This window comes from Battus philenor, unplaced genomic scaffold (assembly GCF_028537555.1).
Source record: "Battus philenor isolate CCGP_79_NKW_IND1 unplaced genomic scaffold, ilBatPhil1.0.hap1 SCAF_17, whole genome shotgun sequence".
In the NCBI taxonomy this organism is placed as follows: Eukaryota; Metazoa; Arthropoda; class Insecta; order Lepidoptera; family Papilionidae; genus Battus; species Battus philenor.
The window spans coordinates 9509911-9534467 of record NW_027181679.1 but is presented as its reverse complement, the minus strand read 5'-3'; the positions used below and the strand labels follow the sequence as shown (position 1 = coordinate 9534467).

The window sequence follows — 24557 nt, the reverse complement described above, 5'->3', positions numbered from 1 at the left end:
ATAAATTTAAATCTTTATTTATAAAAAGACTAAACTTAAATTGAACTTTTTTATTCATTTTACATACCAGATGTTAATTTAGACTTAAAATGCACTGTTCAACTATTTTTCTTATTACAATACAAAAAATACATACTAATAATTATTCTAAATACATTTAATACATACGTCTTATACTAAATACATACATATCATTTGTTTTCGAAAATAAGCAGAAAAGTTTTTTATGAAAGACACTGGGTATGATATGACAGTATTATATAAATCGTCATTTGTACATAGGAAATGTTATTAAAGAATAATCTTCAAAATATGGCCACCAACATTTGCTTAACATCAGCCTTTATTCTTTAGCATCAGTAATCCCTTCAGTACTGATTGCAAACATAGCTTCTGTCTCCGGTAAACAGGGACTGTCATATATCTTGCACACCCTATTGTCTCCCCTTCCTTTCCTGAGGTAGAGGCGTGTGGTGGAAGCGTGTGCGATGATATGGCCCCCTATTGGTTTCTTGGTGTCAGCATTGAATACTCCCACAGCGTCGACTTGCGCTACAACTTGGTTTGTTATTATAACTGCGACGCCAAACTGAAATCAAGAAAATTTATCTGTGTAGGAATATAATTAGATATTTTTACTACTTTGTATATCCACAAAGAATTTTAATATAATATCAAATATATTTAAAAAATAAACAAGTATTTTGGGAAATTTACCTGTCTACATGGCATACACAGTTAGCATATGTCTATGTCTATGTCACAAACGTGGAAAATGCCATGAAAACTTTAAGTAAATAAGTAAAATAGCACTTCAACAAAAAATGAATAAAGAAAAGATAATAGAATAGATAAATAACAGGTAATAAATATTTATCCTGAAATCTAGGAATTTAACCTTTAACTATGGACGTCATTTTTTTGTCACACTACCACGGACGCGCGGTCTCTCGGACCGCTATGTTCTGAAGTCCAAATATTACGTAAATGTTAATTTTATTTGTACACTTTTGTATTTATTGTTTTTTATGTATATTAAATTTAAATAATTTCGATGCTTTTAATCAATCTTTCTTTATTTGTAAATAAAATAAAGCATAATAACAATTAAATACACTTTTTGGCATACATTTACTAGAGATCAATTGTAGGACGTAAAACTCGAACGAATAAAACTTTTTAGAAAAAATAACAATCAAAACTATAAATCTAAGGTTTAACCTAAAATAAAAACGAATAAAAGTCTTCTCAAATTCAAATAAAAAAATTTTGACATTGGTCCAATTGTTTAAAATTATTGGCAGTCCTTGCACAAGGGTTTGGAACACTGTAAACATATGACCTGCCTACAATCTATACAAGTGTAATTGGACTTTCTCTTTGGTTTTGGTGGACAAAGACGACATGTTTTTCGTTTTAATGAATCACTCTCCTGGCTAGGGGGTTCATCTAGGAGCATATCTGCGCCTAAAACTCGCCTCATTTTCATTTTCAATTCGTTTGATATATTTGGTTTTATTGCTCGTCTCCTTTTATTATTCGTTCCGCATGCATATATGACTAAAGATCGTGCCATTTTTTTAGGAATACTCTTCTTTTTATTTTTTTGCTCTGATGCTCATTGTGTGGTACATGAGCATTTATACCACACAAGTCAAGAATGCGATATAAAATGATCATAGGCCATCTTCTAGTTCAATATTCTTTGATATTTTGAAAGAAAATAACATAAAACGATCGAATTAAACAAAATCACCGTTTAGATTATTTACGCAGGAAACGTGGACGTGCGGTCCGACAGACCGCGGTTAAAGTATAAAGTAAAATAACTCACCTAATTTGTGTCCGCCGACACAATCTCTTATCTCATCATACGTTTCGGCGCTAAAACTAAAGCTACCGAGAGCATCAAATGCGGGGAGCAAAGGGAAAGGGGTAAACACAAAAATTACAAACTGCAAGCGGTCTGTGAGACCGCGCGTCCACAGTTAAAGGTTAACAATACAAAAATACTTTCCATAACAAGACAATTTATCTAATTTAAAATATATTTAGAAGATACCTCATCAGCTAAGCGTAGCAACATTCTCATGAAGCGGCCAAGATGCAGTTGTCTGGAGTTCAACTCCCCTCGGCCAGAATAATCTGTTCTATACAAAGCTGTTGCACTGTCAACTATCAACAAGGAATACCTAAAAACATGAACAATTTATATGGCATTTTTTCAAGGAATTAATTTAAAGTCTATGAAGACTTACATATCTAATCTACAAGAGCTCAAGATTAAACAATACCTCTCAACAATCAATCACATAATTTTTTTTAATAGTTAAAGAAATAATAAGTTATGGAGACAGCTGTTGTCCAAGGTAGAAAGCATCCATATGTTCATGGAAGCATCTTTAAATTTTTACATAGGATATTTGACATTGAAACTGTAAAAAGAGCCAAGCAACTATACTTATGGCCATGGCTGCTTTGTACAGAGTATACAACTAAGAAATAATTTACATATATATTAAAATGTGTATTGTAACTTTTTCAACTAAAATTGTCTGAAAAACACTGTACTTAACATATAAGACGGAGAGACTTATACCATATTTCACTGTTTTTGATATAATAATATTTTAATAGGTAACTATTTATCTGATGTACTTTTTTATATCTAAGTTTATTATTATTATTACAGATTAGTGTTTTAGACAAATTAAGTCCATGATTATAACCTATTAATTCTAACATATTATTTAATGGAATCAGGCATTATTTTGCAGAAGTCCATCTACTACTACGACTGCATGTGCGGAAGTGGCTATATATTGGAACTTTTCTTACTTATCACATATTGATGATAAAAATGAAAAATGTTACCTTGATTCCGCCATCATAGCACAAGCCTGGACAAGAAGTTGAGTCTGATGATCCGTGTTGTATGCTCTGGCATAGGCTACATTGTCAAGCACAGCAGCACCCTCCATTCCATAGCGCTGTGCAACGGCCAGCAAGCGCTCTGGTCTAAATGTGCCTTCTGTATCTATATACATACATTTCCCTTCACCACCCGACTGCTCGATTGGTAACTGTGGAATACTATTTCTGTTAGAAAGATCTATGACGAGACTATGCTGCTTTTTATGGTCAATGACAAATATCGTTTGCCTGTTGGGATTGACGGTTTTGATAGGGTGGGATAGATGGGTTTAACGTGGCCAAACTCTGAGGAAACTTCACTTAAGACTTCTTAAAATAGTTTTCTCTGGTGATTGCAACTAAGCTAAAAGTTCTCCGTGGGAGCCTCCACTCATACTGTTATGAGATATTCCGGAAAATTTGAAAGGCCATAAGCTCTTAGCTCGCTTTGTCACATATTGCACGGAATGATTCGCCTTGATCTGTCACTTGATATTCCCTGTACGACACAGGTCTTTATCCTATAGTTTTCCAAAAGTACCTTTTGGAGGCGGTCTTAAGCTGCGTTTACCAGTTTGTAGTTTCCCGAATGTTCTTCCCTCAATTCAACTTACTAATCTGCTGGGTTATATCGTTACTTTCGTACGTCTACGGATCTCCACCTCATTCTTAATTATGTCGAATAGAAAAGAGAAAAACCGCAAAAGAACTAAGATCATCAACGTACCACGACGAATTCGGCTGAAGTGGCAGTAGGCAAAGAATATTGCTCATACAATGGACAGCTGTTGGGGCCGACAGGTTCTCGAGTGCCGATCATAAACATGTAAAAGCGACATTGGTAGTAGTGGCCTTCCTAGATGGAGGTTCGACATAATCAAGATCCCGAGAAGTAGCGGTATACGGGCAGTACAAAGCCGGTTATCGTGGCGATTTTTGAGGGAGGGCTATGGCAGTGGGCGTCTATCGGCTGCCATCACCATGATGACATTAATGATAGAAACGTAGGCGTTGCCATGACTTGTTAAGGCGCTGTGAGCTTGGCCAAAGTGAGAGACCACTATTCGGACAGACGCAAAGTGTGGCTGAATATAGACATGACCATAATCCCCTTTTAATGGTTCTCAATATCTCACCCAACAGATCACAATTTGAGTTCAAATGTGGAACGAAGTGAGATAACTACACCATTGGTACTTGTTAAGTTAAGGTAGTTTGTTAAGTTATTGTTAAGCACAGCATTTAGCTCCAAGTTCTTAGGTTCAACATCCATGCATCTCAAAATGATTTGAACTAATATACTGAACCACATTATTTTTGGGTAGCACTCTGTTATTAATAGTAGCTTGTACTGACTAATACTGACACTTAAATAGTTGTTTTTACTATATATACTGAAAAAATAAATGTTACCCCTAAGTGCAACTAACTATGCTTAATGTTTATTTTGTTAACACTAGTTTTCAAGTGGTAATTATAAGTGATCCTATGTGAATAAATAAACAAAAAATTTAATGATAGTTATGGATTTTTATTGAGTATAAAAAATATTACATACAAAAAAAAAATTACCTGGCAAGTCACAGCTAATGTGTGACATAACTGTGTTTTCCCAGTTCTGAATTCACCAAATATTTCAGTGATTGACCCAGTCTCTATGCCACCGCCTAACAATCTGTCAAGATCTTTGGATCCTGTTGTCAGTTGAATGATTTCTGCTCTAAAATTAGATTATAATGCCATTAAAAATACATTTCACTGTGTTATTATAAAATGAATATTTGAAAATGAGCTGTCAACTATGAACATCCTTATATTGTGTTTTGGAATGAAGGCTTTACATAAACAAATCATTACATAGGCAATGATATGTTTAGGGTAGTCAATTACTTTACTCCAACTTTTTGTCTCAGGTAATTATAATAATAAGAATCCATTTATTGAGATAACAAAAAACCATAGATTTTATTGAATAATATGCATTCCAAAAATTTTTATATTTTCAATTTAATAACTTAATATTGCTATTTTTAAGAGAACAGAGGTACAAAAAATTGTTTTTGTACTATACATAATCATAGCCTGCTAATTGGACCATAATAATGACAAAAATAATGATCATAAAATTATTGGTTTACTTTAGTTCAATAATGTGTTGTTTATTTTGCTAACAGTTATAGCTATGCATAAAGGAAATTAGACACTACATGCTTAGTAGAATAATGCTTAATCAGGTATTTGTTAAAATAACTTCTTAAGAATCTTACATCATCTAGAATCCTATTATGAAACAAACCACTCTGATTAATAATAATGAGGTTTGTATATTTTTTATAATATAGGATACCGGAATAAAGGCATTGTGGCGAAGAGTGCATTTATCCAAAATGGAGAGGTAAAATAAAATAAAAATTTAGCAGACTACATATGGAAACTTTCCATGTATAAACTGATACATTGATATTGGCAGAAAACCTAGCTTATTACGAAATTATAACAATTATCTTGCCTCAATAACTTATGTATACATATCTCTATTCTAATTGAACGTAAGATTAAGCAACAACCCTTAGTAATCAATTTCTTGTATTTTTAACTTACTTTAACTATGTTATGCATAGGAAGCCTCTATGAAAAGGCTTTCTGGAGTAGATTAAATGAGTTAAGATCAAGAAAATGTTACACTTTACCATAGACAAATCAAGTGATCACTTAAACCCTTAATTTGTATGTGACAAAATCCACAAATCAAGAGGAATGATATGACATTGTAAAAAATAATAAACCCCAAGAAGTCATAAACTCTAAGGACTAGGATAAGTTGTTAAGAGTAGTAGTCAGTAGAGTTTACAACATATAAAAAAAATCGAATGTAAAAAATGTATGTAATAGGTAGAGATGGCACCTATGTAATGATATAATTTGATCCAAAATTATTTAAAACTTAATAGGTATTTCAATCAACTATTATTTACATTATACTAAATAATTTAACATTTCATAAAATTGATGAATATCTTAAGGTAATTTTAAATTTGACGTTTTTTAAGTTCTCAGCCATCAAGACTATAATAAACAGAACCATCATAAACCATGAGTGACTAGGGTGTAAAATAATTTAATATCGTAAAGACAGTTAAAGTTAACAAGTTTTCATTTACTTTTTATAATGTTAATACTAACCTTTTCTGGTGAAATTCCGTAGCTGTTGTGAAGCCCATGGGTACAAGCTTTGAAGCTTCGGCTAGTATTTTGTCAGCTTTTGCTTCAGAAATACCCTTTATAGTAATTAACCATTTCTTCGGAGCATAGGCAACCGACTCAATGGTATGATAGCCAGCTTCTTCCAATTTTTTAATATCTCCTGAAGTAATTCCATTGCCCTGATTTGAAAATAAGCAATTTTTTTTATAAGTAATGACAATAATAAAAACATAATAGAAAGAAAGAAACATTACTTCTAATTTATGAATAAGTTGTGGACCGCATTCATCCAAATCTTCGTCAACAGAAGCAGTTGCAGCTGAGGCTGTTGCTGTCATATCTTTTATTAATTAATCATTGAAATTAAGAATAAACAAGTAGACAAGAGCTGATGTTTCGTTTCAGTTTAAATAATTTCGACAACTTTCACAAGTTTATGTTGTCAAAGTCTAAACTGAAGTTTCCCTCCATTTATAAATAAAGACTAGAGATTGCAAAGAGTATGTAACTACTTTGTCAAGACTTCACTTAAGCAGGTATTTTATTTTCCTCAATTTATTTGATTTTTTTAATAAATATCATTATATAAATATTACATAATTATAAAAATTTGTGTCCTGCTATTCATTTAAAATTAACGGACTGAAAAAAGAACTGCTGTGAACAAATTTATAATTTTTAAATAGACTCTAAAACATGTCTCATAAACTTTTATGTCATTTTATGTCATCAGTTTTTTTTAAAAAAAAGACACTACTTATACTTTATAGGAAAAGATTTAGATTATGATAAATGTAATTAATTACTCGAAAGAGAGATTAGTACACTATTTACAGATTTAGCGGGTCAACAAAATTGTTCTCTTAGTTTTGTACTACAAATTAATATATTATTTTGTCTATTGATTAACAGCTGTTGGTGACAGATGAGAATTCAAAAAACCGTGCAAGATTTGAATCAGATTTTTGTTGTATTTATTAATAATGGATGATGATATTTCACTATTGATTCGCGGAGAAGAGTTTATTGTAAACAAGGAACTATTATGTGAATATAGTGATTACTTTAGAGCAATGTTTAGTGGGAATTATATAGAAAATGATCAACGCCAAATTGTAATAGATGTAAGGATATTTCTTTACTTAAAATATATTTGATTACCCAGCTCAAAATCTAGTGACTAAAGAGGAAAGGTCGTTAATATTTATTCATTGTCGGGATGTCTGAAAATTTTATCACTATCGAATTTTAACAATTCTTTATGATTATTTACTTTTCATATAAATAGAAGATGCTTTGTTTACTGTAGCTATTTAAGTAATTTTTTTATTTTCTGTTAATATGTTTTTATATGTTTATGTTGCTATCTTATAGGTTTTGTCGCCAAGTATAATGAGAATTATTCTTCAATACATGAATATTGGTTTAATAGATTTAACAGAACACACTCATCCTATAGTTAGCGAATTGGCAATGGCAGCAAATTTTCTTCAACTATCAGAACTGATCAAACAGATAGAATACACATTGGACTTGCAGTTGTCTGTTTATAATTGGATGGACACATTAATTATTGCAGAAAATGCTTCTTATGTTAAATTAGAACAATTTTCTGCTGCATTTGGTTTATTCTCATTTAAATCTATGAAGACTTGTTTTATAAAATCAATAAAAAAATTATTCTGGTATCTTTCCCATCCATATTTGGATACAGGGTGTGAGATAGATGTATTTAAATTTGGTTTGGAATGGGTGCTCAATAATGAAACTGGTGCAGATGCCTTGATGGTTGTTCTGGGGTGCTTAGATTTAACTAGATTGTCAGCAGCTGATTTTGTAGAAATGAAGTCATCAATGGTAGATTATATGAACAGCCTCCCATTAAAGGTAGTTGCTTGTCTCCATGATTTACTAGTTTCTGGTCATGTATTATCAGAACAGGTTTTGCTAGAACAAAGAGACCAGTTATGTGAAAAGTTTAGTAAAAGAATTTACAATGAATGTTATTCTCTAGTTAAAGAGAGCAAAACAAGAAAATTGTATTTTACATCATCAGTTCCAATGACCATTAAAGAACCATTGGCAGATGAATCGCCTCATTACATGTATACATATAGACCAAATGTAGGCTTTGAAAAATGGTTAGAGTTAGTTGAGAAAAATTTATGGGGATGGAATGTAACATCATATAATGGGACAAAACTAATTGTTGTATGTGGAGAGTATGGTAAAGGTACAGGGGTGTTTATGAGAGATGTTAAAGTTTATGATACATTGAGAAAAGAGTGGAATAGGCATGGAGTCCAGTTGCCATACAGGAGACATGGAAGTGTTGTGGTAGTGGGGGATTCATTGTACATTATTGGAGGCGTAGGTGGGTTTAGGTTAGTTACATTTTATTTATAAAATTTCTTAATCTCTGTTTATATTCTGATTTTGTGTTTTACATTACATTAAGTGCAACGTGATGATTCTTTACAATTAACAATTTTTAACCAGTACTAAACCATGTATGTTTATTGTAGCATTTATACTGTGCAACCAATTTTTGCTAATATTTTATACTTCATTAAAAGCAATATATTTTTTTGGTAAAAAATAGTAGGTGAATTTATCATGTCATATCAAGTCAACAAGGTATAAACAATAAAAATAACCTATTAATCTAAGCTATGATTATATTATTTAACTATCAATTAGACATGTGTCAAACAAACAATCAAACATCTTTGGAAACCATAGCAGTTGTTGAAGGCAGTCATCAAAGCTGCAGGATGGACATTACTTGACATGGGTATCCCCATAGATTTCAAGTTATACTGGAGGGCAGCAGCCTGCATCCAGCATCTTTCATGACCTTATCAGCTTTTGATTGCTTGTCCACTGTATAGGTAGATCACATTAGCTGTGCTTGCCGGCCCAGTTTCCATTCCAGAACCTTAAATAGCCATTTGTTCCATGCAACATTTCACCTGCTCACATTCAGAGGCATTAATCTTACATAATATATAGATAGGAAAAAGTGAGTGTGCTATCTGAACAGTAGCATTGCTACTTAAGTTTAAAAATTTATGATTAGTTTATAAGCTTTCCTGAATTGGTAAAACTAAAAAATTACTTTGAGGTAATTTTTAATTTTCAGGGTAGTATTAGACACAGCTATAATATACAACCTCAGAGAGAAGACTTTTAGGAATATTGCAAAACTTCCAGATGCAATACAAGATCCCGCTATCTGTAGTCACGAGAGTGAGGTATACACTGCTGGTCACAAACACATATACAAATATGAAGATACTGGTGATACTGATCGGTGGAATGCAGTGGCACGGGTCGAGATGAGAATAAAATGTATGGTGTCATATAAAGGCTATATTTACTGTACACAAAATTATTTCTGCGAACTGTATAAGTTTAAACCAAATGAGCATGGTCAGCTGCAATTTGTTACCTGTTTTATCAATTTACCGACAGTTATGTGTAACTTAGGTATGTAAATATTAATCTTTTCATTATAGAACCATAATCCTTTTAGTTTTTAATTACTGATCTCATCTCTACTCGGTCAAAAGAGGCTTCATATATTGAATGTTTATTTATTTATTCTCTTTTGCTATATATTATTTTAACATTTGCAGAGTTTTTCAATGATTTTGTTTTAAATAGCATAGGCTTCCCCCAATTGCTTCCATCTGCCTGTCTCAATGCATGCATGTCCACAATGGCCCTGCAACTCTTTTAAGGCCACCAGATCGACATCTGTATGATCTACCTGTTTTCCTTATTATGTTGCCTCTAGGTGTTGGCTGTGCTGGACTGTGTTCACTAATCATCTCACATTATGTGACCAGTCCATGCTTTTATTTTATACTTTTTATTATTTTGCTTACTTTACTTTTATTTTATTTACGTTTTTCTTAGATTATTGACTCTTTATTTCTTTTTATTACGTTCATCATAATTTTTCTACATAGCCTAAGAAACTCAGGTCGCATCTCATCATTCTCGACATGCGAGGCTATAGCGTCTTCGCAGATCTTAGTGCCTAACCGGCATTCGGAGCCGACTCGGACTCTTCCGAACGCGGAGCAGTTGGCCACAAGGTGGACCATGGTCTGGCCGACATTCGGTTCACAGAAGCACGAAGGGTTCTCCTCGAGGTTAAACCGGTGAAGGTACTCAGAGAACCCCCCATGCCCCGTATAAAGCTGGACCAAGACCGCGTCTACCTCGACACTGCAGAGCACGCGGTAGACTGAGATGGCGTCTGGGAAAAATTTCCTATTTCATTCGTCAAGCGTTCCCATTCTAAGCTGTCCCTTGACAAATGAGATAGGGCATTCCTCGTAATCCGGTCTTCTTTTGCACTTCAGGGCCGTGTCTTTGGCCAGTTGATCCGCCCTCTCATATCTCTCCCTCCATGCGTGCGCTTTCACCCAGTGAAAACTAACATTCTTCCCATTCTCTCAGGATGTATATGTTAAAGATTTTTATTTTTGCAGCTATGGGATATTGGGTGTTTTTTAATAATAGGCATATAAATGCACACAGTGTTGCCTCTGCCAACACATTAAATGATTGATTTACATTTCAGATGGCCGTCTTTTGGCATTTACTCAAAATAACAAATTATTTAAACAAACTGATATTTTGTCAGTTGAAGAACATATTGATACTGAACAATTGCCTAAAGTTTTGTTCTTACAAACCGAAGGTCCTATGAGGGTAAATGAAACTGCAGGTTGTTGCACTCTGGTGACAAATGCACCTCCCTTAGAAAAGTCTATAGCAGATTACCACATGCGTTACTTGTTGTGTTATCCTGAGATGATGTAGTTCCGCATGAGAAAGTACAAAAATACTTAATAAGTGTAATGATCACTTTAAAATAAATGTTATACTTAAGTTGTAATTTAATTGTTATCTCCTTTAGTTTTCCGCTTCTTTTTCTTCTTTTCAGCTGATAGACGCCAACTGTAAGGCTTAGGCCTCTCCCAAAGATTGCTACCATGACTGGTGTTGCACTGTCAGCATCCAGCGATTTCCTGCATCCATAGCTATGTCGTCGATTAACCTAGTCGGGGGCCTACCTATCGAGGTTGCCAGTCGAGAACATTTCGGCCCCAGTGTGCAGGAGCAACGTTGCACGAGCTCACTACTGCTTGAGATGAACAACTCTCTACATTTCCGATTCGAAACTCCTCTCCACTGCTCTCTAGGTAACTTTGAGGCTTCTTATGAGGCCCGTTGTTTTTCCTCTTGAGTATTAACAAATAAAATAATATATTATTTGTTATTAATTTACATTTATTTCATCATCCATTTACAAACATACAAATTTTATAAGTGTACATACATTTTGTACAATAATTTCATTTCATAATAAGGCAAATAATTGTTAATAGATATACAGATTACTTGAATTAAACCATTGTCAGCATTTCATGCAATTTCGACAGACTAGTAAGTCGACCATTATAAAAGAACATATTTGAAAATAAACATTCAACACCCAAGAGACATTAAACTAGATAAATCCAAATCTATAATTATTCATTAAACACTGGTTTAACATAACTTAAAGTAAATGTTATTTACAATGTGTAAACCATAACATAGCATTTGTCATATATCAAGGCCACCAAACATTTTACGTCAAAATTTTAAAATATTAAAGCACCAAACAGATAAACTCTTAGTGTGAAGTAAATTTCATTGTTGCGTTTTGCATGTATCAAAACTTGGTAAAATAAAATAAATTCTGAAAGAGGGAAGCCATTTTTAATGTGATAGATAAATGTCCTTTAATAATAATTATAAATAATTGATACATTTGATAAATACTAAAATTGCAACAGTATTAATAGCATACACATTAACCTTAAATAGCTAATTATGTAATCATTAATTTATATAACTACAAAAAGCACATTTCGTTTTTATTAAATTTCAACTTATGTCTATTTAAAATTGACTGTATTTCATTAAGGCGTTAAAAGCAATCTGCTATAAAATTTTGTGTGGCATTTGTATATTTGGCATGTACAAGTGTCTAAGAGATTAAAATAGTTATTGGAAGCACTAACTTAAAATCTAATATTATTATATTTAACGCAATTTAGTATAAAAATACATATTAGACGTGATATACTTAAGTTATTTTTGTTGTAAATTTTACGTAAAAAATTTGAACGAATGAAGATAACGTAAACCCATAAGTTATTAAAAAAATACATATATTTTATCGTAAGTTCATAGATAATTATATTTTTGTGTAATAGTAGAAGGCACAAAAGTGTAGCGGTTGTTGTAGAATACTCTCTGATTAATAATTTTTTTTATTGTATACATTTGGTAGTTTTACGTCCAACCGCCTGTAAGTTTATGGAATAATTCTTCGTCGAGCGTCTGGTTTGCGTCTTTAGATCGCATTGACAGGAAAATGTAACCTCCTATAAATTCATGGACGACTTTGCAATCAGCTGACTGCACAGAGAAGATGATGTTGCCCTCTTCAAATTGTACCATCATGTGTTTTATTTCCCAATTTACATTCCAAGCCTGAAATCATATAATTTAATAAAATTTTAACAAAATTTCCTAATGCTTATAATATGGTTACATTAAACACTGTATTAATTACAAGCTTTTTAAATGAACAGAAACTTGCATCCAAGCATAAAGACCAAACACGGAAATATAATAATCTACACAATTATACAAAGATTTCTCTAAATAACATATAATAATAAATATATATATTGGTAACTATAATAGTATTAATGGTCTCTTTCTATTTATGGAAGAGGACTTAGAAGTGACTACAAAAAGAGACATGTACATGATCATAGATGAAGATATCATTAACCATTTTGTCTTTTTAATTATGATAACTCTGTTATATAGAACAGAGATGATCTTGCTGCCCTACATAGATAGGAAAAACTTGTCCTAAATGGAATACTTTCATCTTCATTTTAGCCATGGGACATCAACAATTGGACATAGTTCACCATAAATCTCTTTCATAAAGATAATAATAAACAAACTAACCAAAAACTTTAATAAAGAACATAATTGGTTAATTGAAATAATCTTACCTTCATAGTACTATACCGCCATGTCTTAATGTGGTCGCCTGTGTTGGGGTCCAGACGCATAATGCGGTTGTTGGCAATGCTAATAATCTCATCTTTGCGGTGGCCCATGAATCGGACCACGAACAGCGTTTGCCCGTAGTCTGGTAGATTCTGCCAAGTTTTGATGTATTGCAGCTTTGCTTCGAGTAACGGCAGCTCTTTGACGTTAGCATGGCTTTCCAGCACACGCTGTGTGAACTGTATAAATGAATTTGTACATTAGTAGTTGAATATATTTATTTATTAGGTGAAAGATTGTAGGTATAAATATTAATATAATTTTTAAACCCAGTTCATGAAGTCGATTGTGCGTTCATATTTAAATATACAATTTTTTTGAAAGTATTTCATCATAATATCAGCCCATAGACGCTCACGGCAAGGCATACCCCTGCCAAAGATCGACACGATGAATGGTCGTGCACTTGCAACGAGTAACTTCCCGCGACCTTTACTATATCGTTGGTCCACATGGTGGGGGGCTACCCACTCCACGTCTACCGGTTCGTGGTCCTAATTGAAAGAATAAATATTTGTCCATTGTCTATGACTATATGATAGGCGACAATTTGTGGACTTTGTCCGATATTACAATGCACTCTTATGTAATGTGTTTAAATTATCTTGTACTAAATTCTTCTTAACTTTTAAAATCTCATAAAACAAAACTTTTTTAGAAATCCTATTATAATGTAAAAAAAGTGATAAAGCTTGGGAATGAATCACTTTAACTACTGTATTGTAAAAGAAACCTCAATAATAAAGTGTGAGTTTGTTTAGGGCTGTCTTTTGTCTTGTGTTTAAGGATGTCTTATCAAGTTCAATCTGATCCCAGTTTATATCAAATTGGGCTCTTCTGGCATTTTTCTCATCACATAAACAAGTGATTACTTTAATTTTTTAATTTATTTTGTACATGTGTAATTGAAAAAACCAAAGTACAGACAGTTTATTGGCGAAAATAGGCGCTTCAATAAACTATTTATTTAAACTAAAATACATTTATTTATTACATCACTTAGGGCCATTCAGTTATTTAAATATATTTTTATTTATTTACAGAAATATTTTATATGTAAAAGTTATCTTCAAAGTTCTATCTCTGAGGTGTTTAGCTACATTTCGAAAGAAATATATTTAATTAAATATCATAGACCAATGTGGATCTGATAAACGGCGTCAGTTACCTTGCCCTTCAGTTTCTTGAGGAATCGAGGCGCAAGGAAGTTCTCGGGCTGCAAGTGGTCCAGGTGTGGTACGCTGTGCTGCTGAAGAGCGGCGCCGGGCTGCGGGCGTTGCAGCTGCAGTAGGCTGCGGACCGCAGCCGCTTCGCTCGCGAACGCTGCGTCAGCCAACGAGCGACCGCGGGCGCCTAGACGACACGCCGCCACCCACTTTGCGTATTGTTCCTCCTGCGCAATAAAAAACATGTATCATTACCCTTTAGTAATATTCTTCAGTCTACACCATTACCACACAGAAATAATAGATTTAAAATATTTCATATTCTCAAATAATGTTTGCTTCTTGTAACACATTTTCCCTTCTCTTTACAAGAAATCGGCAACAGAATATGAGAAATAAAAATTTGGCTTACATCATCGCACTTGAGCCACATCTCGTTCATTGAGTCTTCGGCGGGCACCTCCAATTTGATGCTGTATCTGCCTGATGCGGGATGTGCGTCTGGTGTTACCTAAATTTAAAAATATTACGTTCAGTGATATCATTTTTATATCTGTAAGCAGTACATAGCAGTATATACTCCTAAAACATGAAATAATATGCATATAGTGTAATACACATAAATCAAGTAACGTCTTGTGAACAAAAGTGTAATATTTTACTATTGACTTCTTTATAATTCTCAGAAATAGCTCGTGATCGCACGCGCGATATGACGAGAATAACACAGTTTAGGTTTGATTTTTAGAAACATAGAATAAAACCGACAATTAGTTGCAGTTGTGTGCAGAATTTTTGAAGGTATGGAATATTACTGCAAGGAGAGGTCCTATATTGGTCTCTTCTGGTGTTATCTGGAAATACAAAGTGATGATTTGAAATTATTTAAAGTGGGAAAGTGTGTCCAGGTGTAAATAATTGGCTACAACTTCTGTAATTACCTCTGCTCCTCGTAACTCTACAGCATAGGAGGGTGGCTCGCCACGAGCCGCAGCGTCGCTCGACGAGTGAACGCGAAGCACTCCGTCGCGACACGAAACCCACCCGCGCTTGTATGCCTTCAGCGTAAAGCGCTTTGGTCTGCAATGAGTACAAACGGAATGATTGATTATAGATGTAGAAGCAAGCTTTAAAGGTGTATAGCTCATTTGCTGTCAATTAAAATATGGTACACCCTATTCAAAAATTCTTTGCTTTTGGTAATAATAAATGACAATAAGAAAATCGTAGAAAATAATTATTGTTTATTCCTGTCACAATAGAAAGAAAAATGTCATATTTCCGAGTGTAACAAATATTTACTTTATACATTTTTTGCTGGTAAATGACCTTGTAAGCATAATAATATAATTTGACAAATGAAGTATTAAAATGTTATAGTAATAAAAATATTTTATATTTCAAACTATCTTTATATAATACTTACTACTTATATACTACTTTCACATAAAACATAAAATGAATATATATATAGTAATGAATACATATAGATTTCAGTCTATTTATAAATTACAAACATATGTTAGCATATCCAAAAAGTTGTGGCAAGTCGATCTGTTAATGTACAAAACAATATCATTTAATGAGAAAAATATGAAGAAGGTGCTTGTGATAAATCATTGGTTTCATGATCTCTATTCCTCTCAATAACATTAAAAACTTCACACACATATGACAATTAAATTAAGTAAAAAGTATGATTGAAAGTAATCATTTTGTACTATGTAAATTATTAGTCAAATGTTAGTCAATTACAGTCGGATAACTAAGGGGAAGTCTTACGCGAAGTAACAGTATTCGTTGTTACACTTGCTTTGTAGTACGCCGCGAATCGAACGGAATTGTAATGGAAAACAATAAGCTTTTATTTAAAAAGACAAAAATTAATAAATGAAAAGTGATTAAAATCTTAAATATTGAAGACAACAAAATTGCTAAAAGTCCACTACCGTCCACCCATCAATGGAGGTCTTACACTACATTTGCTAGTCCAAGGTCTATGTCTACACTTCAGAAACTTAAGGTTCAAATAGTCTGCCTACTGTCCCTTCAATGTTCCAATCTGCTGAGCAATTTTTATTTTTGTTTAACTAAGGACCTCCTTATTCCTGCATTACCCTCTTCATGGCTCATTGATCCCAATTTGTTGGGTCTAAGGTATTTTTGATGGGTCTTTGGAAGCAGCTTCTATGTAGACCGCATTTAGCTGGTCTTTTTTGAAATCTATGGAGGAGGCCTATGTCCAGCAGTGAACATTCTGTGGGCAAAATGACAATGAAAACACTAAATTTGGAACAGGTTTTTCCTGTCTATGTAGGGCAGTTGATTAACGTTGATGATTATCTCAGTTCCGGCTAGCCAAGTTAATTATTTTCTTCTTCATCTATGATAAGACGCTTGGATCTCTCTTTTAAACAATTTACTAAAAAGAAGCTTAGGGTAATGACTAGTTGACTGTGTGGTTGTCTCAGTTCAACCAACCTGAGATATTTAAGGTGGTCTGCGAGCTCAGGCACATGGGTGATGTCTTGACGCGCTGGAGGGCCACCTTCCAGCTGCTCTTGCAGTTGGCTGAGAGCCGCGTCTATCTCGTCCTCAGGCGCCGTATTGTTGGCGCTTTGTGCACCGTCTGCAGCCTCGACACTGCCACCCGCCAACGTCTGCAGTTCTATTTGTAACTGAAAATTATATTTATTATCATTAGAAACTCAAAGATATGTTCACCAATTTTTTCAAAATGGACAAAAGTTAGGCCCCGGGTGTTCTAACCAGGAGTCAACAAAAAACTTCATGGGGTTTCTAAGGAATATAATAAATAGTGCATACATCGTACATTGTGTAAATCAGTGATTCCAAAAGTGATCTATATCGACCCCTAGGGGTCTATGACAACCTGCAAGGGGTCTACGGTCAGCAAAAAAAAATTTGGGGGTACATGAAATGAAAATGGGGGTCCACAATAGTGGATCTCAACACATACACTGATAGTACCTATTTACTTACATCATACTATCTTATAATATCAAAACATTTACATTATTTATAAAAGTACCTATGAAGTAAAAAATTTATTATATATGTTTATAAAATTGTGTAAGTTATAGGATGTTGGTATTCGCTTTGTGGTCGTAATACATTTTTTAACTTCACTACAGTGAGAAATTTACAGGAAATCAATATCAGGTAAGTAGGGGTCTACCCAACACGGAAAAACATGGCAAGGGGTCTACGACACAAAAAAGTTGGGGAACTCTGGTGTAAACAAATTATCTTTTTTTACTTTTTGAAGGAATATATATTTAAAGTTATTTCTTTTAACTATTTAATGTCATTCTATAATATTTAGTTGGTTAAATATTAACCTGTAAAGCGGCAAACAACAGCATCTCCTCCTCAGTACAGTGGACTTCCTGGTTAAGGATCTGCCAGCGAGCTTGCTGGTAGAGCTGGTTCAGCCTGGGCGCATCATGTGCGCGAGGTGTCAGATCGAAGAACGAGTAGAACTTGAAGCGTAGCTGCAGCGTGTCCCACTCGCGCACGTACTGCTCCATGATGGACAGCGAAGAGTCCAGCCATCTGCAAATAAAAAACTTCTAGAAAAATCTACACACATTGTTGTGTGATTATCATTTATTTTACTTCAGGTATTACATTATCGTTGGTTCTTTTTTTGTATGTTAGTTATGTAGTTTTTTATATTTTAAATTAAATTTTATTATATATATACATATAACAGGTGTACAAGTATACAGGGTCAATGGTTATAGATGTGAAAGTTTTGAAGTCATTAAGAAAAGGTCCAATATTTATCCACTTCCGCACATGTAGTGGTAATCGTGCAACAAAGTGCACCGCCCGCCAGTCCGCTGACAAATGCATATGTGGCAAACAACGCGAACTACACAACTGCCACCGTAAAATCACTCAAGACGTGTTTCACCCCTCCACGGGGCATCTTCAGAAGCTATGTTACACCGATTAGTGCCCAACACAGAGTGAAACACTCTTTTCTTACTTAGGATGGACTTCCGCAAATTAACGCCTGATTCCATTAATCTTTAAAGTGATAGTAACAATTAATGTAATCCTATACAAAAATATTTTTTTTTCTGAAATAACGATTCGATTCTTCCGAAATCAGGTCTCAGACTTGAATTCATCGAGTTAACAAATTTTTCTATAGGTAATGTATATTTTACAATAGGACCGAAAAAATATACAGAAAAGTTTAAATATATTTTTCAAAGAACGATTGTCTCGCTTCCAGGTTATTTGAAAGTTTATTAGATTATGTAACCCCTAATTATTTAAAATACGTAGTCTGGTTGAGTTTCTTTCGCCTGTTGTTTTAAGGTCTGTGATATTTCATCCGAACAGGTAGACCCAACTTGACGATAACTAGAGATCTAATTGTGTTAAGAAATATTGAACTTGAATTTAAAGTAAGTCTTTAAAACCATGCTATTTTGACATGTAGTTTTTTAGTTACGACTTTTTGAGACTGACAACAAATACTTATTACGTAGACCTTAACTTACCCCACATTCATTCTAGCACGTTCCATCAGAGATTTCGGGGTGAGCAGTGACTCCTTGGATTGCGAGTCTGGTACCAGCGGCGAGTCTGCCAGTGAGAGCTCGGCGAGCGCGTCTAGTGCGTCGAGCGAGGAGGCGCGCGGCGGCGTGCCACAATACCCGCCGTCGCTAGACCCATCGCTCTGTGTACTGTAGATGTGGCCGCCATAGCGACGGATTGTACCGTTCTGAAAGATAATACAATATAAAAATATATTAACTATTTAACCTTTTTGATTCTTAGCACTGCTTGTGCAGGTAGACGTGGCGTGAGTAAGCCCGACACTAGGTGGATCGACGGCATAATAAAAATCCCGAGAAAGTTGCTGGTTGCTATCGATCATTATGGCGATCTGTTATGCAGTGGGTGTTTATCGGCTGACATGTTGATGGTGACACTTAATAACGAAACAGTTTGAAAAGACCTAGGAGTCATGTCTTATAGATCTATAAAATTCTTGTTTGTTTTAATAATCCTCTTTTTAACGATGTTGGAGTTCCTTCTATAGCCTCCGGCTCGCTGCGACTTAGAAAAGCGCGGTGAGCTGGGGGCCGCGGAAAAAGAACAGGAGCAGTTTAAATCTGTCATTGAGGTAGTGCACAATTTAAAAGATTTGATGCTTTAAAGTTTTTTGTATAAGTTTTTTTTACGTTGTTAATGGGTTCGAGGAGCAGGACGCAAAGGGCGCTTCGCCCAAAACCTCATTTTAGGTAGCGAAGCTCAAGGATTTTTTAAGAACCTCGGCTCGGGACGCTACCTGCTAATCGGTAATCTGTTACATATTTTACTCTGTAGATCGGTTGTCTTGAGATTCTTACATGATTGGAAGCGACCGGTGTGGCAGAGAGCGACCTGGGCGGCGGCGGTGTGGCTGGGCAGTGGCCGTTGGATCTGTCCAGGCTGTTGGACGACCCCCGTGTCGCCGCTATGAAAGTGTTGGTGTCCGGTGGCTGCGAAGACTTTATCCTCTTCGCCTCTTTCAAGTTCTGATAATTCTGCTTCAGGTGGGAAGGTTCGAGTGGGTAGTACAGCGACAATTCTTCTGGATGTCTTATACCTGAAGAAAAAAAATTTTTCGTGACAATTTGCATATTATTCACTACTTTCACGACACATTATAACAAAAACAAATTCAGACTAACTACAAAAACTGTTTATATCGAATAGCGATATTTTTTTATACAATTATAAATAATATCGCCTTTCGATTTTAAATATTTTATTTGGCAATTTTTACAGATGAAATAATTAAGCGACAATATGTACAGTAAATTGTGCTTTTAACGTAGATTTTAACAATTACAATGAAATATTTGATTATAATATGAAATTGGAATTAATGATACTTCATTAAAACTTGTCTTCGAAAAGTTAACAAATCCTCCTTGGGTCTAGTATAATACACATTTACACGTAATAAAGATAATAGATATCTCAGATCTCTCTTTTTCTTATCTTTAAATCTAAAATTATAAGTATATCATTACATAAATTTTATTATTGCATTCAGGAGTTTTTATTTGATCGAAATGTGCAAAACTTGGTTAGTTGATTTATTACCAGGATCAATATTGTAACGTATACATCAAAGGTCTTTATATTTTAATAAAAAGAACAACTGTTTCTGGTTGTCTTTTTTCGGTATATCAGCATTTCGAGCCGATGATAGCTTACTCATTGATGGAGTACACTGACGTTTTATAATGTTAAAAAACAAATAACGAATCAAAATTGCGTGTACATCCATACTTCAATAAAGATATTTTGCATTTGAACTATCTAAATGTTTTGCATATTCTACATGTTTAAGTTAAACATGTTATTCGTCAATAGCAATTATTAATAAGAAGTAAAAATGTCTTCTTGTAAAAATGAATTCCATTTACATTTAAATAGTCATGTTTTTTCATGTAACCGACCAAAAATAAAAAAATTAAATTAAACTGAGTAATATGACAAAGTTTTCGTTCTTTTATGCTTTAAGATATATTCTCCGGATATTACTTCTTACAAAATATTATATATAGTACATAAAATAACTCGATGTACATAAATTTTGATATTCGAAGTTTATACGACTAAATGTCCAACTCACCAAGATTTTTACAAAGCTGAACGACAGCGCTGAAGGTGTCTATGGAGAAGTCGATCTTGCAATCTATGTATCTCAGGTCTGGGAGCTGGATCCTCAGGGGTTTGTGCATGGGTGTGAAGTGGAGAGCAGCGTCCGCATGGACCCCGTACTGATCGAGGGTGTGCTTCGGCCGTGACAGCCATTTGTTACGCGTTGGCCACCACAGGGCGTGGTCTGACCAGTCTTTTTTGAACTCTGTAATAGAAATATTAGTATAAGTCATCATAAATACAATAACTGGGCACAGTGCACAGGATGTTTGGTTATGTGTAATAGCTAATACATGTATAGCTCATTTGTCAGTAAAATGCTTTTAAGGTTTCTACACATACTTCCAATCATCCTGTATGAAGCTTATCGCTTTAAAATATTTATATTTTTTTCCATGTTATCCTTACGTATTATTATTTCTGGACAGGTGAATCATAATTTAATTGACAGCAAATAAGCTCCCATAAAGCTTTTATACCTATAACCAATCAACACTATAACAAAATATACATAACATTCATTCATCGTTTCATCTAAACATTTTTTACTTTTATTTATAAATGTATTAACAGAATTTTTCATAGCAAATACTTTTTCGCTCTGGTTATAAAAGTATATTTGTATTACAATTTATTTGACAAAAAGATCAAAACATAGCGTACATCCTGTCAGATTTCCGCCGCGACAAGAAAAAAACTTCACTAAACATGACGTCATTGCTTCGTTAAAACATCTTTGTAATGGGTTTTGTAGTTAAATAAAAACAAAACTCGAGATTTCAATGCTACGATCTCAATAACAAACATTTCTCTTTCGGGGTCGTGAGTCATAGACGTCGAGGGGCATTGCCGCACTAAATAATTATACCGTCTAATCATTTCGGTGGTTTGAGCCGTGAGCTCATTGCTCTAAAAATCTTTCGTTATCGATCACGCCAGAAACAGCGCTCGTGTACGGTTATTTCACCGAAATACTGTTACTGGATATGTTGGGGGGGACCGGAAAGTAACGTCGCTTTCTTAAGTTTCACACGACTACATTTTCAACAAGTTTTTATTTCTAATCAACAATATATTCACCTTCGTTATCAACAACCTTTGGCCATCTAATATACAAATTTTAACGCCGAAGCGGTAACAAACCAGTCGGTTTTTCTGTAAACTACGTACACAGAAACAACGTTACTTTCCGATCCCTCTAACGCAGTGTAATAATTATTAAGGGAAAAGACTCAACTAGATGCAAATTTTTGTAAAAAAAAAATTTTAACTATTGTTTGTAAGCAAAGGTTATTGAATGTGTGAAAAGGAGACCTTTGCATCAAGTATAAACGTGGATTTGTGGATCCGGACATTCTTGTTACGCCTGAGTTGTTTATAGGCTCTTTTCGAACAATGACAAATGCAAAAAGTTAAAAACGATAAGAATTGTTCAACTTATTCTTGTATTAAAATGGTGTAACGCTACTACTTTCTTTTATACATACAAATTACTTATAATTACGAAACTTGTTTATATTTTGTATCGACTAATCAATAAAGTATGTCGTCTTAGGTACAGAGAACGATATACCGAAGACAAAACGATTATATTTATTGTAGGATCGTGCGATAAACACGGCAAACTAGCCGGTGTTGTGACAATCGTTAAATATCCGGACGACGGCCACCAGCGGCGACACGAACTTTAAACTCGTCAGCCAATCAGCCCACTAACTCGCGTCGTGACATTTTAACGGCAACACTTTACGGCGGACCGTAAAGTGAAATGTTACTGCGCTTTTACTATTTTACGATCGAATATTTCGTAAAAAGTGCGATAGCCGAAAGTTCGTGCATCGGTGATTTATAACGTATTGCGTGCTTTTATTACATCGATTAGATTCAATATAAATACTTTTACGGCTTTTATCTATGGTCTAAATAAATACAAATCACAACTAAGTATATGTACATATCACTTTGATAAATATACTTATTCGTATTTTACTTAGTTTTTACATTAGAAAAAATATTACTTACATACATTATAAGGTTCATAAAATAAATAAATTATTGATTTAATTTTTTTATTGTTTATAGGCTAAGCATTTGACGCCTGTCTCGCCTGATGTTAAGCGATGGTCTATAATGGTACATGCTTGCTTATAAAAAAATCTATTCACTCTTGTCTTGAAGACTCCTAAGTAATAGTTGACTGGAAACAATGAGACCGACAGGTTGTAACATTCCTTGGCTGTTCGCACAATAAAAGTTACAGCGAAACGCTTATGGCGGGTGAAAGGAATTTCAACCGTGTAAGGATGGCGTGAATTTTAAATGATTTGTTGATGGAGTTCACAGAGACCGCTTGTATCTACTTTATACTTAATATACTTTTTCAGTAATTTTCTTACAACAATATATATTATATACGCCAAGTTAATAAAGCGCTCTTATAACCATACATTGGTATAGGAACAGGTAACTATAGTAGGTATCAATCAACAACGATTGAAACTCAATGAGAAGACATCTTGTGATACTTACATCTTGTGTCAAATTACAGATAAAACAAAAATTAATACAAAAAATGTCATGTAGATTAAACAGGAACATTCAACGTAAAAGCAAGGTAATTCATCCGTAGCTTACAAGAGACAGGTATAGACTGACATTTTGATTTTGATTTACAAACAAATTGTGCATTGTATTAATTTTGTCGCGCGGCTAAAGCCTAGAAAATATAATGTACGTGGTACCGATAAGACAAAGAAACCGCACTGGATTAACAATAATAAGCGATTATTGTTAATATATGTTAAATCACGGCACTTCGCATTCGCATATAGCGACTGCAGTCATAAAACAATATGTCTACGTTATTAATGATTGTCGTGTTACATGTGTCACATTGATTCTCAACATATTTCAACAGATACAAAAAAAAATGATTTAAAAGCGATGATTCGTCTTACTTTCTTAGTAAAAATCTCTTTCTTTTCCTTCATTTACATTATTGTTATAATTGTAAAAGGAACTATAATATATTCCTAAGTTAGTTATATTTTATATATACATATATATACTTATTTAGTCGGTTAGCAAGCGGGGAAGAATTACTTCCAGAACAAGTATCCGTTCAATTTATAATATTCATGATTTTATAATGACAGCGATCACATAACTGATGGCGTCCGTTCCGTTCTAATTGAAATTCGAACGCGTCAGAATGATTTAACTTAAATGATGTGTGGCTGGCAACACCGAGCGTGAATACTGCTTATACATTCAACCCTTTAAAGCTCTTTTACCCACCGCCTTATGCTTCAAATTTTCATGTTGTTAAAACTTTCCACACAGCTGGTGTGTTTCATATTTCCAAGATTGAGTGACAGCCGGTGACATAGACAACGATAGCAGCGTTCGTAACTGCGG

General features: G+C 34.0%; 3 protein-coding genes across 3 annotated transcripts in view; 1 reads left to right on the top strand and 2 right to left on the bottom strand.

Moving 5' to 3' along the window:
- Window positions 1-77: 77 nt before the first annotated feature.
- spn-A (RAD51 recombinase homolog spn-A) lies at window positions 78-6576 on the bottom strand. Its single transcript, XM_068763034.1, has 6 exons — window positions 6372-6576; window positions 6097-6296; window positions 4486-4633; window positions 2875-3083; window positions 2063-2192; window positions 78-589 (listed from the first exon to the last, which is right to left on the bottom strand). Exons 1-6 carry the CDS (start codon window positions 6453-6455, stop codon window positions 344-346), a joined length of 1017 nt encoding a protein of 338 aa, XP_068619135.1. The 5' UTR covers window positions 6456-6576; the 3' UTR covers window positions 78-343.
- Window positions 6577-6939: 363 nt separating this feature from the next.
- LOC137919855 (kelch-like protein 8) lies at window positions 6940-11033 on the top strand. Its single transcript, XM_068763066.1, has 4 exons — window positions 6940-7241; window positions 7492-8501; window positions 9260-9606; window positions 10712-11033. Exons 1-4 carry the CDS (start codon window positions 7101-7103, stop codon window positions 10951-10953), a joined length of 1740 nt encoding a protein of 579 aa, XP_068619167.1. The 5' UTR covers window positions 6940-7100; the 3' UTR covers window positions 10954-11033.
- Window positions 11034-11417: 384 nt separating this feature from the next.
- Fit1 (Fermitin 1) overlaps window positions 11418-24557 on the bottom strand; it is a 63278-nt gene continuing 50138 nt past the window's right edge. The window contains exons 2-11 of the mRNA XM_068762783.1: window positions 21112-21347; window positions 19835-20073; window positions 18980-19203; window positions 17804-18017; window positions 16923-17119; window positions 15383-15521; window positions 14854-14952; window positions 14444-14668; window positions 13218-13454; window positions 11418-12678 (exon numbers count right to left, since the gene is read on the bottom strand). Coding sequence (XP_068618884.1) covers window positions 12478-12678; window positions 13218-13454; window positions 14444-14668; window positions 14854-14952; window positions 15383-15521; window positions 16923-17119; window positions 17804-18017; window positions 18980-19203; window positions 19835-20073; window positions 21112-21347 — 2011 coding nt within the window. The 3' untranslated portion in view covers window positions 11418-12477. The remainder of the gene's footprint in view (window positions 12679-13217; window positions 13455-14443; window positions 14669-14853; window positions 14953-15382; window positions 15522-16922; window positions 17120-17803; window positions 18018-18979; window positions 19204-19834; window positions 20074-21111; window positions 21348-24557) is intronic.

Coding starts and splice junctions, on each gene's coding strand:
- spn-A (XM_068763034.1), bottom strand. CDS start 6,455: ATGACAGCAACAGCCTCAGCTGCAACTGCTTCTGTTGACGAAGATTTG. Junction 2,193..2,874: donor GCTATGATGGCGGAATCAAG/GTAACATTTTTC, acceptor TCATGTTTTTAG/GTATTCCTTGTTGATAGTTG. Junction 590..2,062: donor TGCTACGCTTAGCTGATGAG/GTATCTTCTAAA, acceptor TCTTGATTTCAG/TTTGGCGTCGCAGTTATAAT.
- LOC137919855 (XM_068763066.1), top strand. CDS start 7,101: ATGGATGATGATATTTCACTATTGATTCGCGGAGAAGAGTTTATTGTA. Junction 7,242..7,491: donor AACGCCAAATTGTAATAGAT/GTAAGGATATTT, acceptor GCTATCTTATAG/GTTTTGTCGCCAAGTATAAT. Junction 9,607..10,711: donor GACAGTTATGTGTAACTTAG/GTATGTAAATAT, acceptor TTTACATTTCAG/ATGGCCGTCTTTTGGCATTT.